This window comes from Ixodes scapularis, unplaced genomic scaffold, assembly GCF_016920785.2.
Source record: "Ixodes scapularis isolate PalLabHiFi unplaced genomic scaffold, ASM1692078v2 PGA_scaffold0__279_contigs__length_252992795, whole genome shotgun sequence".
In the NCBI taxonomy this organism is placed as follows: Eukaryota; Metazoa; Arthropoda; class Arachnida; order Ixodida; family Ixodidae; genus Ixodes; species Ixodes scapularis.
The window spans coordinates 17,529,601-17,552,695 of record NW_024609835.1 but is presented as its reverse complement, the minus strand read 5'-3'; the positions used below and the strand labels follow the sequence as shown (position 1 = coordinate 17,552,695).

At 45.0% G+C, this 23,095-nt stretch overlaps 1 protein-coding gene across 1 annotated transcript in view; it reads left to right on the top strand.

Moving 5' to 3' along the window:
- Window positions 1-1,236: 1,236 nt before the first annotated feature.
- LOC115330169 (connectin-like) overlaps window positions 1,237-23,095 on the top strand; it is a 39,161-nt gene continuing 17,302 nt past the window's right edge. The window contains exon 1 of the mRNA XM_040218802.3: window positions 1,237-2,251. Coding sequence (XP_040074736.1) covers window positions 1,237-2,251 — 1,015 coding nt within the window. The remainder of the gene's footprint in view (window positions 2,252-23,095) is intronic.

The window sequence follows — 23,095 nt, the reverse complement described above, 5'->3', positions numbered from 1 at the left end:
GTTTAGTGGGTGGCTAGCGCTCAGCGCCGTGTCCGACTCCCATCACCGCCAATCGCCATCTTGAACGAAACAAATATTGTCTCAGAACGCCGATGGATAACTCCAGTAGGAAATGTAGCAACACACCCTAAGAAATGCCTGCGCGTTTACATACCGGCAAAACACTCGAAGAGCCAATCTCTGCGATCTACGAAATCAGCGCAACGAAGGATGAGGCGGAACATCCGTTTAGACATAATAATGAAGTCCGCGCTGTGGCATTACGCAATGCAAAGCGTCATGCTTGCATCTCGTAACGTCAGAGCGTATACTTCATTTTGAGCTCTGAGCAAATGTTCCGCCTCATCATTCGTTGAGCTGATTTCGTAGATCGCAGAGATTGGCTCTTCGAGCGTTTTGCGAGTAAGTAGACGCGTAGGAATTTCTTAGAGTGCTAATGTTCTGGGTATCGCCTTTTCTAGAGGACAGAGCTGCCGCTAAAATGATCCTAACAGGTCACTGAACGACGGGAGAGGCTGCAATTCAAGAGTACTTCCATCTTAATTACGTCGCTTACAATCCGGCTTTCTTCATGTTGTCTTCCGATGTTCAATTTTTCTTTTAATCAGATTTGTATTTAACAAAGCCCTATAGTTGTAACGTTTACTTTTACTATAATTATTGCCTACGTTTTATGTGATAAACGTGTCGTTCACCCAGTAGCATTTCCTGAGTACACGCCTGCGTTACTTTATTTTCCAGTCACTTTCGCTTGTTACTCCTGAGCAATATCCCACCTTGCGGCGATCAAGTTTGCTCCCAGGAATACTACCAGTCCTAGTCGTTCGTTTCTCGCTGAGTAGTCACGCCTGGTGAATACGACTGCAGTTGTTGGTATTCCATTATTTAATTCACACAACGAGAAAGTTGTTCAGCCATTCGTCATGCGGTCTCAGCGGCAAAACTTGTCTTGCCACGGAGACTGCTCGTTGGTGTATACTGTGCCATTTACCATTCTGTTTGGTTAAGCCGATTAAAGGAATACCGATGATTTTTGTTTGGAGAGCAAATTACGGAAGCTTACGCTCAGGGACTTGTGAGAGCGCATACAGAATTATATCTTAAATACTACATGAATATAATGCACCCGGGACTAATCTATGCAATGAATCATACATGAATTAAACGGTACCTTAAAGTGTACTGTATCCGCAGTTTTACTAATCGAGTATGTTCGATAATCATCTTATACTCACAATGTCTCCGCTTTTCTTTCGGTTTAGGTATCTCACGCTCTTCCTAATCTTCCTTACGGCAACATTTCAAGCGCGAGCCTCAGAAGCCGAGAACCTCGTTCCCAATCTCTGCAATCGCATCGATCAAGCGCTATACTGCCGCTGTGACACAGACGATATCACCGATGACGCGACCGAAGTGACCTGCTACGTGGTGAAGGAGATCGCCGAAGAGGACATCGTCTTCAAGGCCCTCGCGAAGCAGCCGTCCATCGTATCGATCGTGTTCAGTTCGCTCAGTGAGGACCACCACTTAAAGTTTGTTCCTTCCAACGTCCTGCCACATGCTCCAGTCTTGGAGCGTCTTAAGTTCTCCCAGGCGGAGTTGGGTGTCTTGAGGACTCACGCCTTCTACAACCTGACAAAACTGGCCGTGCTGTCCCTCGACTCCAACGAGATCTCGGAACTGGAGGCGGACTGCATCTCGCATCTGCCTCGCCTCAAGAAGCTGGAACTGGCGGAAAACAAGCTAAAGAAGGTGCCTGCGCGAGCCCTGTCTCACCTACCGTCTCTGACGCACTTGTTCCTGGAGCGGAACAAGATGACGGTCATAGGGGACTTCGCCTTCGCGGGCCTGGGCAAGGTTAAAGAGCTAGACCTCAGCGACAACTTTATCGAGGCCCTCACCGAGCACAGCTTCAAGGGCCTGTCGCGGGTCCTCAGGCTCGACATGTTTCGAAACAAGCTGAAGAGGCTGGAAGCCCGGGTCTTCGGCGGCTTGTCGTCCCTGGTGGAGCTTGACCTCAAGTACAACGAGATCTCCGAGGTGGATCCACTGGCCTTCGACGGTCTACCGCACCTGACCATCGTGTACCTCTCGTTCAACCGTCTGCGCGTCCTGCCGGCGCAAATGTTCATGGGAGCTCCCAACCTTGTGACCGTGGACCTGTCGCAGAACCAGCTGGTCACGCTTACCTGGAGGACTGTCCAGGACTTGAGGAAGATTGACGCCGAGTCCTTCGACATGAGCCTCACTGGTCAGTGTTTTTGTTTTGTTTTGTTTCTGTTCCCGTGTACTTGAAGAAGCTTCTGCATAGATATTGCCCCATGGTATTTTCGCCACGTTATTTCGAACACACTGCGCCGTCGCGCCAGTCGGCGCTACGAGGTAATGGGACCAATCAAGCAGCGTTAAAAGCGCAATACTCCAGGCCTTTTCTGTTTAACACGCGCAAAAACGTGACGAACACTATGATGGTCGCTTTAGACGTTGTCTGATTGGTCCCATCAGCTTGTAGCGTCGGCTGCGTCTGGACGTAAGATGAAAGGAAGTATAGTAAGAAGCACGGAGGAGTGCGTCACTTATCTAGAAATTTTAAGTAGCCGAGTGCCATCAATCAAACGCTTAATATTGAATTATTTCCACCCAACAATAAAAGCAAGAAATGAAAAGAAGCAGACGTCGTCATTTTGACTTGTCTTTGGTGCACTTTCATAGCAGCAGAGTGCATTAGCCTACAAATATAGAAAACAAAACCAGTAAGCTAAGTACAAATAAGGAATTGATGTAGCAAAATAATCTAATAAAAACTGCGTGAAACTATTTCTGTTCTTTATTAATAAAAAGGCACGGCGTAAAACAATGTCGAATCAATAAAAAAATTGTGTGGAGCGTGGAACCATTAGCACGTAAAAACATGGCCTGCGCATGACGTCATTTTTAGGAAATCTTCTATCTGCCCCGAGCGGTAAACATGCTGAATATCAACTACAGCCACCGCAAGGCGGCAGACGGGTCCGTCTTTGTGTCGCAGCGTGCAAGCGTGCGCTCGTTGCGAGACGCTGCGGGACGCTCTGGCAGCGATGCTGGTGCCAGGTTGGTGGCGCTGCGTGGATCATGACGTTTTGGGGGAAAGGCGCAGGACTCCTCTTTTATAGGTGGATAGGAAATTTGGTTTAACTCCCCAAGCAGAACGGCTTCTGGTCGCGCAGGGAGATCTAGGTACTATACTCCGCTCAATCCCAAGCTGAGACTGCAGTGGGAGGTACGTGCCCGCCGGACCAATCAGCCGCTTCTCTCTTATGACCTGACCCGGCTTTCTGCGCGTGGGTAAGGGCGGAAGCGTGATGACGCGACGAAGGAGAAGAGCAGGACTGGTCTAAGGAGGACATAGCCTCCACCGCAGTCTCAGCTTAGGTGTGAACGGAGTATAGTTCCCGTGCGTGCTTACGTCCTGATAAATCTAGCGGCTGAACGTAAGTTTTGTCGTGATACATTTTCGCGGGGGGGGGGGGGGGGGAGCTTAAGGATGCACACTACGTTATCTTGACACGCTGAACAAGTGGAACAACCATGGAAAGTGTTGGGAAAGACTTGACACACGCGGCTGTCGTGGTATTTTTAATTGGTTGCGTGGGAGCGGCCGAAAAACTTCCAGACTGCGCTTTCTCTTGGTACAACTTCCTGCTTCTACTACTTCTACTTCGCTCATACAGAGCGGCGGTACCGTTGCAACCAGTTCTGAAGCGTCTCCACGACACGCTTTTCGAAATCGTGCAAGCAGTCTCGTGCGAAAGCGGTTAATAAAGGCTGAACCGCATATAAGTGATTTAGCGAGCGACGAGACGAGCGTCAGCGGCGAGAGTCAGCGGCGAGCGACGGATGTTTCTCACTGTCGCTCGTCGCGTCGTTCGGTGTTTCAATTTCTAGAAAACATCCTCATCGCCTTGGTCGCCTGCTCAAGCCATTTTCATGCGGCTTGCCTCATCGCGCGACTGACCGAGCGACAGCGAAGCGGGTCGACGTCGCCTGTCTCGTCTTTCAGCAAACCGATTACATGCGGGTTATACTTAACACAGTGGTTTATAATGGAGGCAACAGCAACGTACATATAGAGAGTAACTGCTGCTGCCGATGACGACAATCATTGTCTAGAAGAGGGTACGTATTGCCATCTTGCGGGCATGTATGGCAGTCTTGCCGGGGCGTTGTGGGACGCCTGTGAAGGGAATTTCGCGGCGCCACACCATAGCGACTATTCGGAAATTATTCAAAAATATTCGAAACTTTCGAAAATTATTATTCGATTCGATTAAAGAATCGAATAGGGTAATATTGGATTCGTAATTCGAAAATGGCGAATATTCGCACACCCCTCAAGATTACTGTTCCGGAAGGTGCCGCGGCAATGGCAGCACGTAAACTAAAAATAAAAATAATTTTTATTTGGTAACACGTACGTCAAATGGGTTCCTTGTTTCTTTCCACACAACAAAAATTAGCGCAGACACTTACTGGATCACCGAAGAAGGAACAAGCTACAAGTAACGCGTTATACTGACTCTCCCTATGTCTTCCGAAGGGCAGGCATGAATCATTGGGGTAGTGCGCACTCGGATAGGAATAGGTATGAAGTATTCCCATATATAACTTCGACGTGGCGCCACGCAAATCAACTCTGTCTACTCGGCTTAAACGTCGCCGTCATCCGGCGATTAGCACGCCTTCGAGAGAGCTCTTAAATATGGCATTTGGCGTTTCGTAAGAGAGGCTGAGAACAGCTTTGAAGGCGGATGTGCATCGCATTGCAAGTGACCTTGGACGCTCTTAAGGATGGGCTCGAATGAGCACAATGCTCCCGAGTGAGCACATCGCGCCTAATCTACGGAAGCGAGAGACGACGCGAACGCCGTTTTAGATTACCGCCAGGCCGGACAACTTTCCTTGTTTTTCTAGCTGAAATTAGAAAAGCGAAGGCTACTCTCTTGGTATAGAGGCTTGCTGAGAAATAATAGGGAAATAAATACTAAGAGGAGTGTTACACTCACCTCGTCTTAACATGGACAAAGCGGAAAGGCTACAAGTGCGAGCTCCATGCATTGGAACGCGCCTCGGCTGCACGAGCGCTCATGCAGCGCATGAGCACTCCCGCTCTTCTCGCGCTGGTAGCCTTTGCAATCTCTCCATGTTCAGGTTAGGCGGAGGATAGAGCTTTTCCGATTAACAGCTATGGGTGTATGTTGGTATACACCAGTTCATGTTTCGCGCGTTATGCCAGAAGGGTGGCGCTGGCTCTAAAACAGAACATGGACAGGTGCTTTGGTTTTCTGAAAGTCGGCTACACGTGGGCGTGGCTCTAAACTTTCCGTCGATAAACGGGCTTATCTACAAAATATGATTTTGTGCAGATGAGTGATGAGGCTGTTTCCCAGTAAATGGGCACGTACTGGGAACGTGTATATAAAAGCGAGCAAGATAAATACAAGATATTAAACAATGTGAACACCCAATATGAATGCTAAAGAAGAATACGTTTGAAACTTCGTTAATATGCAGGAATGTTGTTTTTCTTTTAAATATCAAAAATGGATATAAAAATTAAACGAAATATTTGAATGTGCCCAGTCTAACTTGGATCTTTATTAAACAAACATCCGTGTCGAGGTCTTCTGTTTAGTTGACCTGAAAACATGATGTGTTCGATGTGTGGAGTTTTATCTGTACATAAGAAAATAAAATCTTCGATTAATTTATAGGCACACTTTTTTTCTCGGCGCGAGCACATTTGGTGGTCGTAATGATGCCCAAGGAGAGCTTAACGTATCATATTTGTTGTATATAAACCACAACCTGTGTACATATTTTCTAGCTTCTTAATTTAACAAATCACAGCCAGCATGTTTATAATTTAATATTTGCTCTCATAAAGTTTCACAAAGAGCGATAGTTTTAGTTTGAAGAAGGGTACACCGGAAGAGGCATTTCAAAACACGAATGTCCTTATCTCATAAATTTAATACTAATATTTATCTCCGTGCATGTCTACTCAAAGTTTTCGAAGCATTTACACATCAATGCTATATGAGAATGTCGTCGCACGCGTTTTGCGTAATAGCACATTTCACCGTTTTGAGTTATTTAAACCATTTGCCATTTCCGACACCAGGTGGGCTTTCTTTTTTCCTTATATTTCTTAACATAATTTTGTTTCTGATAGGATTTACCTGCATTCTACAAAACATAATAGTCTATAAATACAATATTTGATTTCTATATTTGTAATATCGGTAATGAAAAGTAAAAAAGTCAAGTGCCCAATGAAAAAGAGCTAGGGCCCCCTCAAAAGGCAGATAGTAAGATTTATGGCTTTTGATACATTCGGTTCTCCCTCTTGTAAATGCGAAAGACAATTTTAATAATTTATTCGTGTTGAAGATGGCATTTCGTTTGCGAAGAAGTTTATTGTCAGGAACTTTGTGTCACGGGCTTTGTATAGATCTATGGGGAAAATAATCATCTGACCCCCGCTAGTTATTCACTTACCCAAAGCATGCCTTACTTTTAGTGTTCTCTTCAAACGAAAATTCTTTTTCCTGAAGCTGTAACTCCTTCGTTGCGCCTTTGGGCTGTGCGGGGTAATCTTTCAATAATGAACAAATACTGAATTTATAGAATTATATTTCAAGTCTGTGCATACAAGCGGCAAAGACAATTAAAAGCTTGGTCTGCTGAACAAGTTGGTAATTGACATTCACATTAAAAACAGCGCAAAAAATAGTCTTTTTGTGCGATTTTTAATATGAATGTCAAGACAGTTAATTTCACTGCATAACAGAAAATAAATCTCAATTTTTTTTATTTTCTAATAACTTTAAACAAAAACTGGTTATCAATATGTGCCTAATATCCACATGTGCTTGTCGTCTTATTTAAGAATAGGTATTACCTATTTTTCCTGCATTTCGGAACAGCACCTCACTGCAGTGATAACTCTAGGGATTATCAAGATTTATTTCGATATTCATTGAGAAGAACAGTTTACTTTAAAGATTTGTAGGGTTGTGCAAATATTCGAAATTTCGAATAGCAGTTCCGAATAATGCACTATTCGATATTCGCTTCGAGAAGAACTGCACTATTCGCGTTTTCCCAAGTGTTGACTGCGGCGAGTTGGCCCCGTTGAGTCCGCTTCTTGCCAAGCATTGGTGCGCTGCGGAGAAGCAATACCCGCGGAAGCGAGCTCCGCGGTTGTTGCTTCTCCGCAGCCAACCGGTGCTTGGTAAGAAGCGCACTAAACGGGGTAACACGCCGTGATAAGCACTTGGAAAAGTATGGATATCGTAATTGCGTGCTTGGAAGTAAAGCTTACATTTAAAGCGGGATGGTGCACCGGTGCCGACTGCATGTGAAAATAAATTAAAGCTTTGTGAATGTGTATATCTACATTGCAGTAAAAGGTTTAAAATTAAACTGTTATGCAAGAGTATACTATGTTAGGCAGAGATTCCCTTAAAACCTGCGTTCACAATGCACGATTCATTCCTTTTAACTCGAGATTAAAGAAAGAATATTTTATATAGCAAGATTTGTAAATTAACACCATTAGGTATAGTTGGCCACCTTTACAGGATTTATTTTATGTCAAATCCGTCGTTTACTTGCCATTCGAGGACACCAGACCGTCTGAGGTCACAGTTCATAAATATAGATACATTAAACTTGGCTTATAAATGAACAAGTGAAACAACCTTCACAAGTTTAGCTGGGTTTTCGTCTAAGCATTGTGCTATGTTAGTGAAAGGCGTGGAAAAACTATTCGAGATTCGAATCGAAAATATTCGGTCAAAACCACTATTCGCTTCGAACTCAAAATCCACTATTCGCACAAGACTAAAGATTTGTTAATGTCTATTAACCAATATTTATCCGCACCCCCTCCCCCATTCTAGATGACGCATCAAGAAAGAGTCTAAGAGTAAATCAGGCTCAGTTAAACTTCCAAAATCAATAATAATAAGCAAATGACAGATGCCTTTTTCTATTAAAACTAGACCAGTACAAACCGGGAGAGTTGGATCAACGGTGCTGTTTACATCTGTTCATTATCTAGAGCACCATTAAATATAAAGTGTTCAATCAAACAGCTAACAAATATTTCCCTTTAATTCCTCCGTAATCATTTTTTTTTTACAGTTAATGCAATACACGATTTCTGTGGACCGACACTTTGCCGGGGAGACGACCTCGGGAATCCCTCTTTATTAAAGAAATAACAACAAAACTGCGTGCGTTTATATAAAGTTATAAACTTTACACTAACATTTTTTTTTTTATTTGAACCAGTCGCTTCGACTTTGAATAGCTCAAGGATGTCCGTGTTCAACTCTGAGTGCTTGCGCTTAATCACTTCAATTTTAGATGGAACGAAATTAGTTATGCGCAATCTATAGGACTTTTAAAATATACGAAAATCATCCATGATGACGTCACAAGTTAATTTATAAAACGAAAAATCGGCGAACTCATCAAGTGACTAACCTGACAAATCTATTACATAGACGGTGTGTCCCGTGGTAGAAGATAGCGCCTGAGTTGTGTCGTCTTAGGTGCACAGGTTGTGGGCGTGTAAGGTAACACGAACAACTCTAGTGTTTGATAAATTTCCGGCTCGGTTTTCTAAGAAAGCTTATAACGTCCGAAAGACTAATAAGAGGTTCGAATGCGGAAGCTGCATTTGCTGGAGCTTTGTCCGGTGTGATATAAACAGTGAGTTTTAGAATAGCGTACTTAGAAGCTTTGCGTACGCGAAGATCAAGCGTCGTCGCCACGAGACAACGCTATTTCTCTGCCTGCGCTATGCTTTTGGGTACGCTTAAAGCTCGCTATGTCAAAGCTGGAAACCCGCACATGTCTGTCATCGTTCCCTTTTTATGTTCTGCGTTCGTTCTCAAGAGAAAGCACGTAAATACACTCGTCGAAATACTCTTCGGTGGGTTCGGTTTTTTTTTCGTAATTATGTTAGGACGCTGGGACAGATACGAGCATATATGTATTTTCCTAACCTGCGAAACTCCCATTGCGTTACACCCACTTGCAAGCTTATTCTTGCTCACACTTCTTTTCTGAAAAGGCTCTGGCTACGTTTCTATTGATGGCACAATGCGGAACATTAGAAAACTAAATAAAACGTATATCCTACTCTCTTGGACAGAACCATTCGCTCGCTAACAGATTGTTTCGTTCGGCAACGCCACTGAAATGTTCCCAAGTCGGAACTGCACTGCACATCGGAATGGTCGTCATTCAGGTAATGGGAGGAACTCGCTCTTTTCGGTTCTTCAAACAGGCTAGTTCTAAAAACAAAAGGGGGAGATAAAAGGGCACGAATGAACAGAAAACGAAACAACTACATTTCTCTCAATGCATGACGTAGAAAGCGATTTGCTAAGATTCCCATTAGTTTTATTTTTTCTTTTGGGGGCTCCAAATGACGTGGTCTCTACCGAAAACAAGAAATGAAGAAAAAAGTGGAAGGAGAGTGAGATTTTGAGCGCAATTAAAAAATCAGATTGAGAAGAAAATGGCAGGGGAAAAAATAGAAGGAAACGAACGGGAAAATTTCTGTGTTTTGGGAAAGGTCGCTATTCCCTTTCCTATTTGTCGTAAGGGCGCATTGCTGACTTTTGTTTTCGCGCCCAGGTCCCTCTAAAGTTGAAATCAGGAGACATGTCTTCCAGCAGCAGCCGTTTGGCGAGTTGGGGAGGAAACCTCCCCAGCGAAGGAAGGATCGGAAAATAAATAAGAACAAAAACAGACACTACAAGCCGAGTTTAAAAAAAAGAGGAATAGAGGAGAGTGGGTGTGTCCCACTGAGATAGGGAATGGGGAAAGCAGAAGTTGGGGGGTTAAAATACGCGTGCAGAGCCGAGTTAAGTTCTTCTCCCGTTTCAGCCTCTTTAGGGTTGCACGCGAGCCTCCTAGCTCCTCGGGTTCTATTGTCACGGCAGTGGCGGAATGTCCCGAGCGAGCTACGACTGACTTCGATTTTACGCCAACGTCGATTTCGAAATAAGCCTGCTAGTGTTTTTTCATTCCGTCTTCTTTTTTGTATCGACGAATTGAATCGCAAACACGCGAATTTAAGCGTTTCTTGACACGAAGGGAACAGACGGAAATCGAATCGAATTTTAGCTTCGTTTTGTTCTTATCTCTTTTTTTTTTTTTTGCCTTTGCTTTGCCAATTTAATTGCGATACTTTGATATTGGAATAGCTTTCTAGATCTATCGCTTTTCTCACAGATTATAAGCGATGCTTGTTTCGTTTGCCGAGGTCTAACGTGACGCTTGTGCAAACCCATTATCTTGGGGGGAAATTCTTTGTTGAGGCATGCGTAATTATTTCACCTCACTGTATGACCAAAGGCACGTCTCTGACGTTACGCTTCAAGCGGTGGCGCTGCTGACGCCGCAGCGCACGCGCAGACGGGTCAGATGCCGCGTGTCTGGTTTCTGAGCACGCGCACTGCCCACACCCGGCGTGGACAAAAGCGCAGTTATTTTAAAACACCCGTAGACCAATTACCTTTCGACCTAATCACTGTCTTCAAATTTACATTTTCTTCAATGTGCAGTAAGCAAAAAGAAGTTGGGTCTAATGAGCCCGGCAACACCGCCAGGTCAGGGAACCTTAATGTGTTTTCCACTAAAGAAGCTACCCCGGGAGTGACTTTACCGCTGCCTGTCACTGCTGTCGCCAGTAAAGATGAGCCTGGGTTAATTACAACGACGTTCGTCGGTTCATGACTGATTTTGCGTTGTACAAGGCGAGACGCAACCATCTGATTCTCTGCCCAGTGGCAATGAGGTGACAAGTGCTGGCCACAGACTGCGCCTTTTAGGTATTCAACAATGAGAAAAGATGTATGCCGCGCCACGATCGACTCTTTCATTGGTCGTCCCTCGATAAGATCAACCCATCACGAGGGCGCGTGCTATCGCTCCCCAATCGTTATACAGTCCCAGTAAACGAGGATGTCTATCCCTGTCGCTGCATGACCGTATGACTATTGGACCCTGGCACGGGTTGCTCCCTTCGTACTGTTTGGGCTGATTACATAGAGACGCCCATCATTGGTGCTACAAGTGCGCGGAGGTGCAGTCAATCAATTTCACCGTGAAGATGATGCGCGCGCAGTAGACATAGCGGGTCTCCGACCCATCGGAAGAGGGGAACAGGTTGCAACTCGACGAGAGTACAGGTCGACGCGGCTGGCGCACCAAACACTTTGCCAGCACTTGTCACTCGGGCAAGAAATGGCCAGTCACCGGGCTGCGGGCACATGTGCCGTGTCTCCGCAGTAGAGCGGTACTGCGCATGCTCAGAACACGGATCACCGATCAGACGCAGTAACGTACGAGTGTGCGCAATTGGGTTTATGCGCTTCGAAAAAGGAAACGTTTTGAGAGGACTCTCTTTCGATTCCCACCCGGGAAGCAAAATTGTATTCTGCGGAGGAATGAAAGGGCAGCAAGGGACGTCTGCTGAGTATTCTTTCCAGTACATCCTGTAGAGCTTTCTTCGATATGAGAACCATTTCTTTTTTGTACTCCGACGGACGTCTTTGTTGTAATCATATTCCTGACGTTTCTGAAGTTCCTGGAAGTGTTCGAGGAACTTGAAGCTCCGCCTCGTCCTCCATTCCGACCCAGTCTCGGACAATTGTGGCCCGACTGAAAATTGTGGACGATTGTGACCCGACAGCCCAAAGAAACACCAGGTCCCTTTCGGCTGCCGCTGCTATCAACGCCGTGTTTTTATTACGTTCATCTTCTTGCCCTTCTTTGGCATCCCCTATTCCCCTTCCCCGGCACAGAGAAACCGGTTAATGCAAACTGCATGGAGCGACCTCTGTCTTTCTAAATGAACCTCTTCTTCTTCTTCCCTCAAGTACGGGCGCCCTTTATTTATTCTTTAGGGTCGACACAGGCGAGTCCCAGGCCTTGTTTCGTTAATTCTTAGAGGCTCCGATGTACAAGGGGTGCGTGCCTCGTGATCAATTACGCGTCAAACGTTAATAATTAATAGTAACGCGTTACTCCTTACTCGTTTTTCTTTTTTATGTGGCGAAGCAAGGAGTTTGTTACCTCTCGTGAACAGCAGCGAGGAACATGTTTCCCAGGAAGCGAAACTAAGCAGACGAGCTGATCAGGAAACACCATATCTAAACCTCTCCTTGTCCTTGTGCCAGGCTTCACGTCTAATTATTTAAGTTATGAGAACATATTTTAATTTTATTCTTCTTGACCGCTCAAAGGGCGTACAATATTGTTAAATATGTTCTTTTTTTTTTTTCGGAGAACGTTTACACATTATCGCCCTTGTCTACAACCCCCCCCCCCCCCCCCTCCTATTCGGGCAGTATTTGCGAGTCAATATACAGTAGCAGCTGGGGCACCGTTCAATATCAGACTCGAAAGCCACGGGTTGCTCAAGATGGGAGCGTTTATTCGATGGTCCCTATCTCTCTCTCGCTCTCTTTCTTCCTCTAGTAACCCCGAGTTGGAGAGAAAGATACAGTGCTCGCGTTGTTTAGGCGATGGCGACAGCGGGGCGAGGGCTGGGGCTCAGTGTTTGGAGGAGGATGTTGGAGGTTTGCTGGAGACGTTTATTCTAGGAAGCTTGTTTGGACAGAGTGGGGAGCACGGCTGGGAAAAGAAGCCAGACGAAGGTCAAGGACATTGTGAAGAGCGCACGATCGCCTACAACGACGAATTAATATTTGGGCTGAGCTTATGGCGAAACCGAAGTTCCCCGCTGGTAAAGTCTGAAATGCGAGTGTTGTTCTTATTGACCTCCCTCCCCCCCCCTCCCCCCATCCTATTTCAACAGATCCCCGTCCAATTAAATTACCTCGCTACTTGAGTGCAACGTTTTCATGAACCCCTCAGACATATCGGCGTTTTTCACATTAACTTATAGTTGTCGCCGTTAATTAGCAGATCTGAACACAGAGGGAGACGACGGCATGGAGTCGATAGCGGTGGAGTCATCTAAGAGAGACCGCATCCAAAAAGGGCCACTGCGCCTGGTTCTGTTGTATAACGTTGTATTATCTTAGACAGAATAAGGTTTTAGCAGATCAGTATTCATTCCCGAACCTTAAGTTTTGGAGCTTTGGTATTTTTTTACAACTGCAAAGGCTACACTCAGGTAAAGTTGAGCTATTGTCAATGATAGTTTATTATTTTAAAGAGAAAAACGCAGCTTTTTTTACGTACACCCTGTAAGACGTCCTCATTTTACCTGAAAAAAGTAATAATTAAATACGAATCTGGGACTTACCTATAGAGATATACTAGCGAGTGGCCTTACCCTCGCCCGCCAAACTTGCCTAAAATTTAAAGGGACACTGACAGGGTATTTATGAATGCCGATTTTTTGTGTGAATATGACCTATGAGAGGGCCCAACTACCCAGAATGCAATTTGCAGCCCGAATTTCGTATTCTTTCCGCCACAAAGGCGCCTGCCGATAATTGTCCGTTCCAGGCGCGCTCACTCTTTTTTCAATGGTCGCGTGCCGTTCAAACTAATGCGTGCCAAATATATTCAAAGCCGTGGGTCATCTAAGCACGCATTCAATATAAAAATATAAAAGATTATGAACCCCAGCTTTTGTGACTTCCACAAAACTCTGAAGACGTTGATCGAAAAAAAAAATGTTGCACAGATCACAGGAAGTACAAGACTACGTCATTCCCAATATGGCGACGTACCGCGGGCTGGACGACGCGATGGCGGCGCACGACGGACTAACGTTGCGATGGACGTGCGGCAGCTACTTCAGAACTGTCGCTCGTGGTACCTGCCAATCGATCTTCAAGCGCAGAACACGGAGCATAAAGGATATAAGTGCGAAACTGTCGTACGTCAAATGGTGCACGCAACTTCGTCGTCGTCGTCGTCTGTCTAACACGCCCGAGAAGTGGAGGAGCGAGAAAATCTGGGACGGAGCGATAGCCACGTGACTTCCGGCAACTCTCACCTCCGAGCCTCCCATGCTCATATTTCGGTTTGAGTTTCGATCAGTTGGATGTTTTGGCTTTACTAAAATATACGTGACATCTGTAGCAAAAGATTGATTGGGTAGTCTCCTGACACCCTTTTCGATAGACACTCTCACACAAACCTAGCGACAAAACCAAAAGATGCAGTTGCCACCTACTCTACACTGCCTTTGTCCCGAGAAAAGAAACAAATTTAGGAAAACTTGCGTTTCTGCGTGAGCGTGTCCCATCTGAGTTTCGAATTTCGAGGTTCTCCCGCTTCGTAAAACCTTCAAAACGGATGGAAACATTGGAGAGGTTCGATTTCTCAGACAGTGTTGCCCGACTTCGACGAAACATCCCTAAATGTGGGGGACAATTATTCACACAATATCGTGTTTCATGAATTTTAGAGAATAGTTACTAACGTTTGCACAATATAGAAGCTGACATTTCAACTTTTCATTATTTAGTGTGTTCGCCAAAAAATGGCTGGCGCACAGTTCTCCTCAACGTCAGCTAATTTACGCGCGTTCTTTGAACAGCTGAACTAATGCCAAACGTTTGGTAGAACTTTGAGTTAGAAAGTTGAAACATGTAAAACCTAGTCGAATTGCAACTTCGGCAGTTTCGCTACGTCCCTACCACAGCGGATGAAGCTACGCCGAGTTGACACCGAGCAGCCTGCTCATTTGGAATAGTTTTGCCCCAGCGGCCCGTGGGGTCGGTACCCTCTGGTTTGGACCTCTCTCCTCGGCCGTATCTCTGAGCCCGGTTCAAAGGGAGAAGGCGGCTCCAAAGCTGCGGCCCTCGGCACGTCTGGTCCATAAATTCGGGCCTCGGCCGCTCCGCTTGACGCAGCGCAGAAAGGCGGCCCCTCTGTTCTCTGGGAAGGCGCCGGTGAACCGCGTTCCAACAGCGAACAGCGTCTCTCCGTACGAATACTGCTCACTAAATGAACACGCTTCGGGCAACCCTGCCTCCATCCACACATTCCTGCAGAAAGTATCTCGGATCTCACGGCGGCAGAATAGTTTCAACCCCCTTCCCCCCCCCCCCCCCCCCAAAAAAAAAATAAAATAAATATATATATATATATATAAATATAGAGAAGAGAGAAGAGCTTATAATTTTTGCTATATGTATACATCATAGAAATCAATTGTTTATGGCTGAATGTTTATGTTTCCGCTCGGAATGACGTGCGCCAGACCCCCGGGGTTTCGGCGTATTTGCCACCTCCTCTGCGGATGTTAAAGCGCCAAAGAACAGATGGTATTTCTTTCTCTCGCTCTCTTTCTTCGTCTTTCGTCCGAGATACCTTATACGGCGGTTTCACAAGAGGGTCATGTTACTTCAGGCAAGCCGTCCGTGATAATTTTAGTAAGCTTTTTCTCGTTTACACGGAAGCAATGTTTTTTTGCTGGGGACGTTTCTGGTGTTGGCAATTGTGCGAAACACGAAAGGTGGCTACGCCGACAATTACTTCCGGAAGCCACACTGGAGAGTGTTTTGGGCCAGATGAAGCCACATTTAAAGGGAAGCTGAGAAAACTATTGAAAAAAAAACGAAAAAGTGAATTGTTTAGTATTTTTATCCCGTGAGTTTAAATATTATGATCGTTTTACCCGAAGATGTAACTGCGAGAAAAGATGAAAGGCCTCCGACCAGTCGCTACGTCATAAAATGACCTTTCGGCCGCCAAGCGTGTGTCGCTCGTGTGGGCAGCGCGCGCAATTGCAAGCTTGCCAGGTATATTTCGCCGCACTGACACCCGTGGCAACGTCTCTTTCTAATATTTTTGAAAATAGAAAGAATGCGTGTGCATAGCTTTGATGTGCACTGAAGATGCGCCAGAGCGATGATTCCCGAAAATCCCTTTATGACTTCACGCGCCGGGGAAGAGGACCTTCTGCGGTACATTGGAAAGGATTTTCTGCAGCCCGCGTGCACCGAATTGGAAAACAATCTCGATATTCTTGACCCTGGAGGTCAAACGGAGACGATTTAAGTGTTTCTACTCAAATACAGAACCGCTTCAGCTTCCCTTTAAGCCTGAATCACATGGTGCGATTTTACTTGCGATTTCGCAATTGCGACATCGCTCGTGCGGCAAAAAAAAAAAAGATTTTGGGGGAAGTTCTGGTTCCTTAAGTCGCAGCTGCGAATTCGTAAGCCATATCGCACCCTGTAAATATGGCTTGACTTCGTTTTTTTCCCCTTTGATTTGGTACCTGGCAAGCCAACTCCGACTAGCCAACATGCTCGAGCGCCGGCTCGCCTTAACTCGGAAGAGCAGCCGGCGTCTGTGAAAACCGAGTACCGGTCGAGGCTCTCTTGTGCCGCCGACTCGACCGGCGGGTGTAATCGATTCCCACACAAAGAACCTCGAGCGAGCCAAAAAAACACTGCCTCCGCTCATCGAAAGGCGTAAGGCCAAGGCTCCCAAGTACGGATCTTTGCAAGAGTATGAGCCAAGTGAACGTCACTTGAGGTCTCCCTATTATGTGGACAAAAGCGCGATCGGCGTTCGCGCCTTCCAGCCAAGTCCCCTGTCATCTATGTAAGCACAAAAACAGGCCATGAACCCGAGACCGCAGGTAATGTGTGGTCTGGGATGCAGCTTTGTGAAGATATAAAAATAAAGAATACAGTGATGCCTGGTTAATAGGATGCCTACCATCCCCTCCCCCTCCCTTCCTTCCAAAAAATCGTCCATAATGTGAGTTGCCTATATTGACGAGACAAATATGCATCCATTTTCACACAATATACCCGAAAATGGTTTTCATATAGCGGGGCATTCATATTAACGGGATCCATATTAACGAGACAGGACTGTAGTAACAATTATTATTACGACGAATATCTTTGATTGCATGAAAATGAAGTTTGTGATAGTGGACGCTTTCAATATCTCTTAAAGAACTTTTTCTACCACAACCTCCAAAACTCGGTGCCGCGAGTGGCACTGAATTTTGGCAAGTGGAGGCGGGACAACTTGCGTCTCCTCAGTGGCGTCTGTAATCAGTTTTGAGAATTTTTTTTTTGTAACAAAATTAAAAAAAATATATATATATTTATATATATTTTGTAAGTTTTGTGGCTAGTAAGCACTAACCAATGTTGGTTTCCATGGTGCTGCGATCAATTTCAGGCACAAAAAAACGACAGTGTACGACTTTTTTTTGATAAAACAACCTGTAACCGGGAATTTCAATGAGCTCCCTCATAGTAGAATGCTTAAAAACAAACCCCGCTGTCAAACGTTTACAGGATGGACGTGGGTTGGCCAGAGTGCCAAAATATATCCGCACTTTTTAGAAATACAAGGAGTATTTTACGTCATCGTGATGAATTGTGTTCAGTTATTGATTCTTGTAGCGCTGAACTAGTAGTTTTATCCGAAACGTGGCTGTCATCGAATGTTCGGAATTGTGAATTATTTAGTTGTGATAAGTGTTGTAATGTCTACCGTTGTGATAAGGGTGCACGAAATTTAGCTGGCGTTTTATTGGCAGTTCCCGATCACGTTGATTCTTTCTGTGTGCGTTTGAATACTGATTTAGAAATAGTTTGTTGATGCTTGTGTTTGAATTTCCAAAAAGTTATCTTAGCCGTGTGTTATCGTCCGCCATCAGCTAATTGAATTAGCTGATGCCGGACGATAACACACGGCTAAGAATTCTTCTTTTCTTTCCAATCTTCATGATGTTTTGAACTCAATAATAGTGCGCTTTTCTTCATCTCCTATACTCCTTCTTGGTGATTTCAATTATCCTCAAATAAAATGGTCTCGCCCGCATATTTTCTCTAACCCTTTCTCATCAGATGGGGAAGATTTTATAAAGTTATGTCATGATTTCAGTTTTTCGCAGCTGGTGTCTTTTACTACTCGAATCACTGCTACAACTGCAAACGTATTACATCTCATTTTGTCAGCTTCACCTGAACTTATTTCTTCTTTTACTTTCATGCCGGCTCTCAGCGACCATTCGCTACTACATTTCTCACTCAATGTGACAGCCAAAACAGCACAGCGAACTCTTAAAAAAATACGAGACTCTAGTAGAGGTGACTTTGACTCTATTAACGGTGCCCTTGGCTTTTTTCTTAACGATTACGTAGATCACTTTTCTGACCGTTCTTTAGAATTAAATTGACATTGTTTAAGACGCAGGTTGAGCTCCTAACCAATAAACATATACGGCTACGTAACATACCAATTGTTTCGAATTCCCTTTGGTTCAATAACACCCTAAAAAGACTTTCCAATAAAAAGAAGCGCGAATTTCGTGCGGCAAAGTTAACAAATTCCGAGGTTAAATGGCTGGAGTATCACCAGGCTGCCAATGCTTACAAGGGTGCAATCGCGGATGCAAAGTCAGTTTATTTTTCATTCACCCTGCCATCACTACTAACCAACAACGCCAAACAGTTCTGGAATGCGATTAAGGCAATAAAAACACCACACTGTCTCTGTTTAGTTTATCAGGTGAACCTGTTTCCACCGATGACTGTGCAAATGTTTTAAATTCTACTTTTGTTTAATCATTTTCAAACTGTATTTTTTTAACTTTACCTCAACTTCAACAACGTGCTTTTCTGCCCATGTATCCCATCTTAATTCAAACAAGTGGAATTCTAAAGATAATTGAACAGTTAAAAATATCCTGCTCCGCGGGAGTTGACGGAATTAATTCTAAATTTTTGTTAAGCACAAAAGAGTATTCCTCGATAATACTGTCTAAATTATTTGAGCAATCACGTTCTCTAGGCTGTTTACCTGACGATTGGAAAGTGGGTAAAGTGGTGCCCGTGCATAAAACCGGTGATCATAATTCTCCCCTCAATTACCGTCCCATTTCCATAACAAGCATTCCGTGTAAAATTCTTGAGCATATTATTTTTTCTCATCTCGTTCAACACCTAGAACCCAATTCATTTTTTGCTCCTGCACTACATGGCTTCCGTAGATCATTTTCGTGTGAAACTCAGCTACTCACCTTCACTCGTGACCTTCACCTTATTCTTGATCGTGATTCCCAGGTGGATTGCAATTTCCTTGATTTCGCTAAAGCTTTTGATAACGTTTCACACAATCTATTACTCCATAAACTTAGCAAAATTAACATTGATCAGGATGTACTTTCACGGATTCGTGCTTTCCGTAATACCCGATCTCAATTTGTGTCTGTGAATAATACTTCTTCAAGTCCAGCTCCCGTGACATCTGGCGTGTCTCGAGGCACAGTGTTAGGTCCCCTGCTCTTTTTTTTTTATCTTTATCAACGACTTACCTTCCTGCGTTTCGTCCTCTATTAGCTTATTTGCAGATGATTGCGTTCTTTACCGTGAAATAACTAACACCTCTGATGTTGCTATCCTTCAGTCTGACCTTGATTGGGTTTCTAATTGGTGTAAAAAAATGGAACATGCAGCTCAACAGTAACAAATCTAAAGTAATGACTGTTTCTCGACTTAACTCGCACTTTTCTTTCTACTATCTGAACAGTGTTTTGTTGGAAGGTGTACCATCGTATAAGTACTTGGGGATCCATATTTCATCGAACTTGTCTTAGGAGCCTCATATTCGCTACATAACTTACAATGCTAACCGCATGCTTGGCTTCCTCAAACGTAATTTTCCATCTTTCCCTGTTTCTCTCAAGCCACTACTATACAAAACCCTTGCCCGCTCCAAATAGAAATACGCCTCCTCTACATGGGATCCCGGTACTGACTTACTTACAACAGCAGTCGAAGCTATTCAAAGTAGATCCGTTCGCTACATTCTGACTAACTATCACCGTAGTGCAAGGGTAACATCCATGAAAACGCTTTTAAACCTACCTAACCTTTCTTCACGTAGTGAGTTATCCCGTCTTTGTCTGTTTCATAAAATTTATCATCACAATTCTTCCTTGCATCAAAAGTTACTAATTTCTCCCTCATATGTCGCGCCACGCGTCGATCACCAACACAAAATCGGCCTACCTGTTTGTAAAACCACTACGTTTTATAATTCATTCATCCCGAAACAACAATCACGTGGAACCACCTTCCATCGTCAGTTGTGTTTGTAGCAGATTCCATTATGTTTAAGCGTTGTTTAACCAATTCTCTAAGTTAAAGTTTCTTATGTTCGTGTTTCTATACTTAGGTTGTCATTTTGGTTTTTAGTGATTTTCCTTTTGTAACCCACTCCCCTCTGTAATGCCCTCGGGCCCTGAGGGTACAATAAATAAATAAAAAAATATGCCGGAAGAGTGACCGCCGAATTCAGAAACCTCACTCAAACTACACTCAAACTGAAAGGCCCCTTCACTTCCTCGAGGAAGGCGCGAGGGCCGGCGCTGGCCAATCGCGACGGCGGATCCGTCCTCGCGATTGGACAGCGCCGGCCCTCGCGCCTTCCTCGAGGAAGTGGAGGGGCCCTTCAGTTTGAGTGTAGTTTGAGTGAGGTTTCTGAATTCGGCGGTGAGTTTCGGTACTTTGGGAACCTATCTAGTGAATAGCGAAGATTCCACAAAAGGGAGCGCTCTGAGCCTAGGTGTTGCGCACGCGCTCTCGTGGGGTGAAAGCTTCGTGCTAGACTATATATATCGGGCTTGTAGCATCGGCTTCGCTGGCACTTATCCTGAGACAGAAGTTATGGGAAATGGGTACAAGCTCATTAGAGTTTCTGCATACATCCTACGCAAAAACTTTGCTTGGGGAGCTCGTGCCGTCACTTTGGGCAGGGACCGAGCCCGTACCCGTAGGGAAACGCTTTTGGCCCCTGGGGGCACAGTTCATACAAACTTTGCGAGTTGGCACAATTGCAGCACTGAAAATTACGAACACGCGTACCACGAATAAGGTTTCAGTGTACTCTTTTGTCTCGCCGACTCCGGCGGTCCGCGTCGACTATTGACAGCGCGCGACAAATCAATCTGCACGTTGCGTGCCAGAGGCCTCCCAAGTAAACGCACGTTCACAATGAGTGCGCTACGGCGGATGCGGGGCAGGCCATCGGAGAACTCGCCCGCTCTCGACGTCACGCACTGTTACACACGCATTGATCGCGAATGGCGAGAGAGAGACGCATGCGAACGACGAGTTTGAACAGACGCTTCCTCGTGTTGGCGCTATCTCCGGAGCGATGAGCCAACATCAACGCGACCTGCGACGGTGGACGCTGCAGCTGGCGGCTGCGGACGCTGCTACCGCGGGCCTCCGAGCTTTTAGTGTACAGGGAGCGGACCGGAGGAAAGGGGCCCGCTATTCATTGTCGCCGCTGTCGTCCCCCGTTCGGGGTTTTCAAGCGAGGCATGTCTCGCTCTCCCTTTGTTTCGAACAGCGGGTTCACGCCTCCGGTGCGGAGAGCAGCCTGTCGTGTCCGCGCTAGATATTCCCACCGAGTCTGTAGTTGCACACCGTTGGGATAGTTTTTTTGTTTGTTTTTTTCGGCCCCAGGGTGTAACGGGGGCGTGTTTTTGGCAGGGTGGAGAATGAGGATCAATATGGTTTAAATCGTGAATTAATATGTGGTTTTAATCAGGCCGTTTTTACACCGATGATCCACATCAAACCTTTCCTGCCCAAATATTCCCCAAGACACATTTTATTTCCTGTTTTGCCTATCGTCTGACGCTTTCTATGTTCATTTGCTAACTTAAATCAAATAATCATCGAACAAAATATATTTATAGCGGGCTGAAAATGAGCAAAGGGGGGCGCTCTTCTGGGCAAATGGGAGCGTTAATAGAAATCTCTCTCTACCTTCTGTTTACTTCTTCAGATACATAATGTCCCACGGGAAGAAAATCAGAAAGCGAAAAGAAGAAACAAATATCAGGAAATAATGTCATATGGCAAGAAAATCTGAACACGACAAAGACAAACAAACAAAGAAAGCTTGCAATTAGAAATATCACGCTGCATAGCGGGGTTTACATTAAAAAAAAAAAGAAAAACAAAGCAGTTGCTTACTTTTATAGTACCTTTATACGGCATTTTTGTTTTTCTTCCGTATTTTTTTCAGTGATCGGACAGATTAGTAAATTGATCAGTATGCCAAGTTTAATAGTGCATCTAGCGAGAAAAAAACTAATATTTTTAGCTAGTGCTTTATATAAAAATAAGCTAATATTAATCAAAATAATCTGATTAGATAAAATATGTACGATTTAAATAAAACAAATCTATTTTAACAAATTTTAAAATTGATTTTTTTTTACTTTGTACGTTTTTAGAAAAGGCACGGTGTTTGGTGGACACGTGACTGCAGAATTGTCTCCGGACATGTCTGAAGCATCGTAGAAGCCCGTTTGCTTCATAGATGCTAGCAACACGTCTGCGGGCAGTTTCTGTATGACCCATGTGACCGTCATAGGAGTAACACGATTTCTGGCGACTGCGGGTGGGGCGGTCTGGGCTCTTCGTTGCTCCCAATTTTGCCAGTTGAGTTGTTCCACTAATACGGGCTGGGATGAACATCTTGAACGTTTTTGAAACGATCAGTATGTGGAACAAATGAATGGGCCTATACTATTGTGACGCTCGGTAGTCCCTGAAGGGGAACGCAGTTACAGGGAAACAAGCGCCAACTTGTCTTTTCCTTCTACCGAGGAAAGGCAAGACGAGATGACACGGGCGGCGTCGGGAGCGGTCAGACACGTAACCGATTCGTGTTCACGGATCGCGCGCAGAAATCAGTCATGGCGACGTCAATGTCGTCGACGAGGCTGACGTATGGCAGTTTGCCGAGAGAATACAAAATTGTATGGAAAATCGCTTTTTACGGGAAACGTTATAGGATCACGTGACACCAGGTCACGTGACGTCAATTTCCCCGCTAAATTTAGTGGGAAAACCGAACTGGTGTGCAGGTCTGCGACATCCCATATTGCAACACTGAGCGCGTTGCGTTATGCCACTGATCTCTATTGTAGTAGGCTGGATCACGGACCGCGGCTTCGGCACCTGGGGCCGAGTGTCGCCACCGGCGGCCATTGATTGACACCAGCCAATGCATGGGACTCTATGGGAAGAACGAGAAAAAGTGCCGTTTT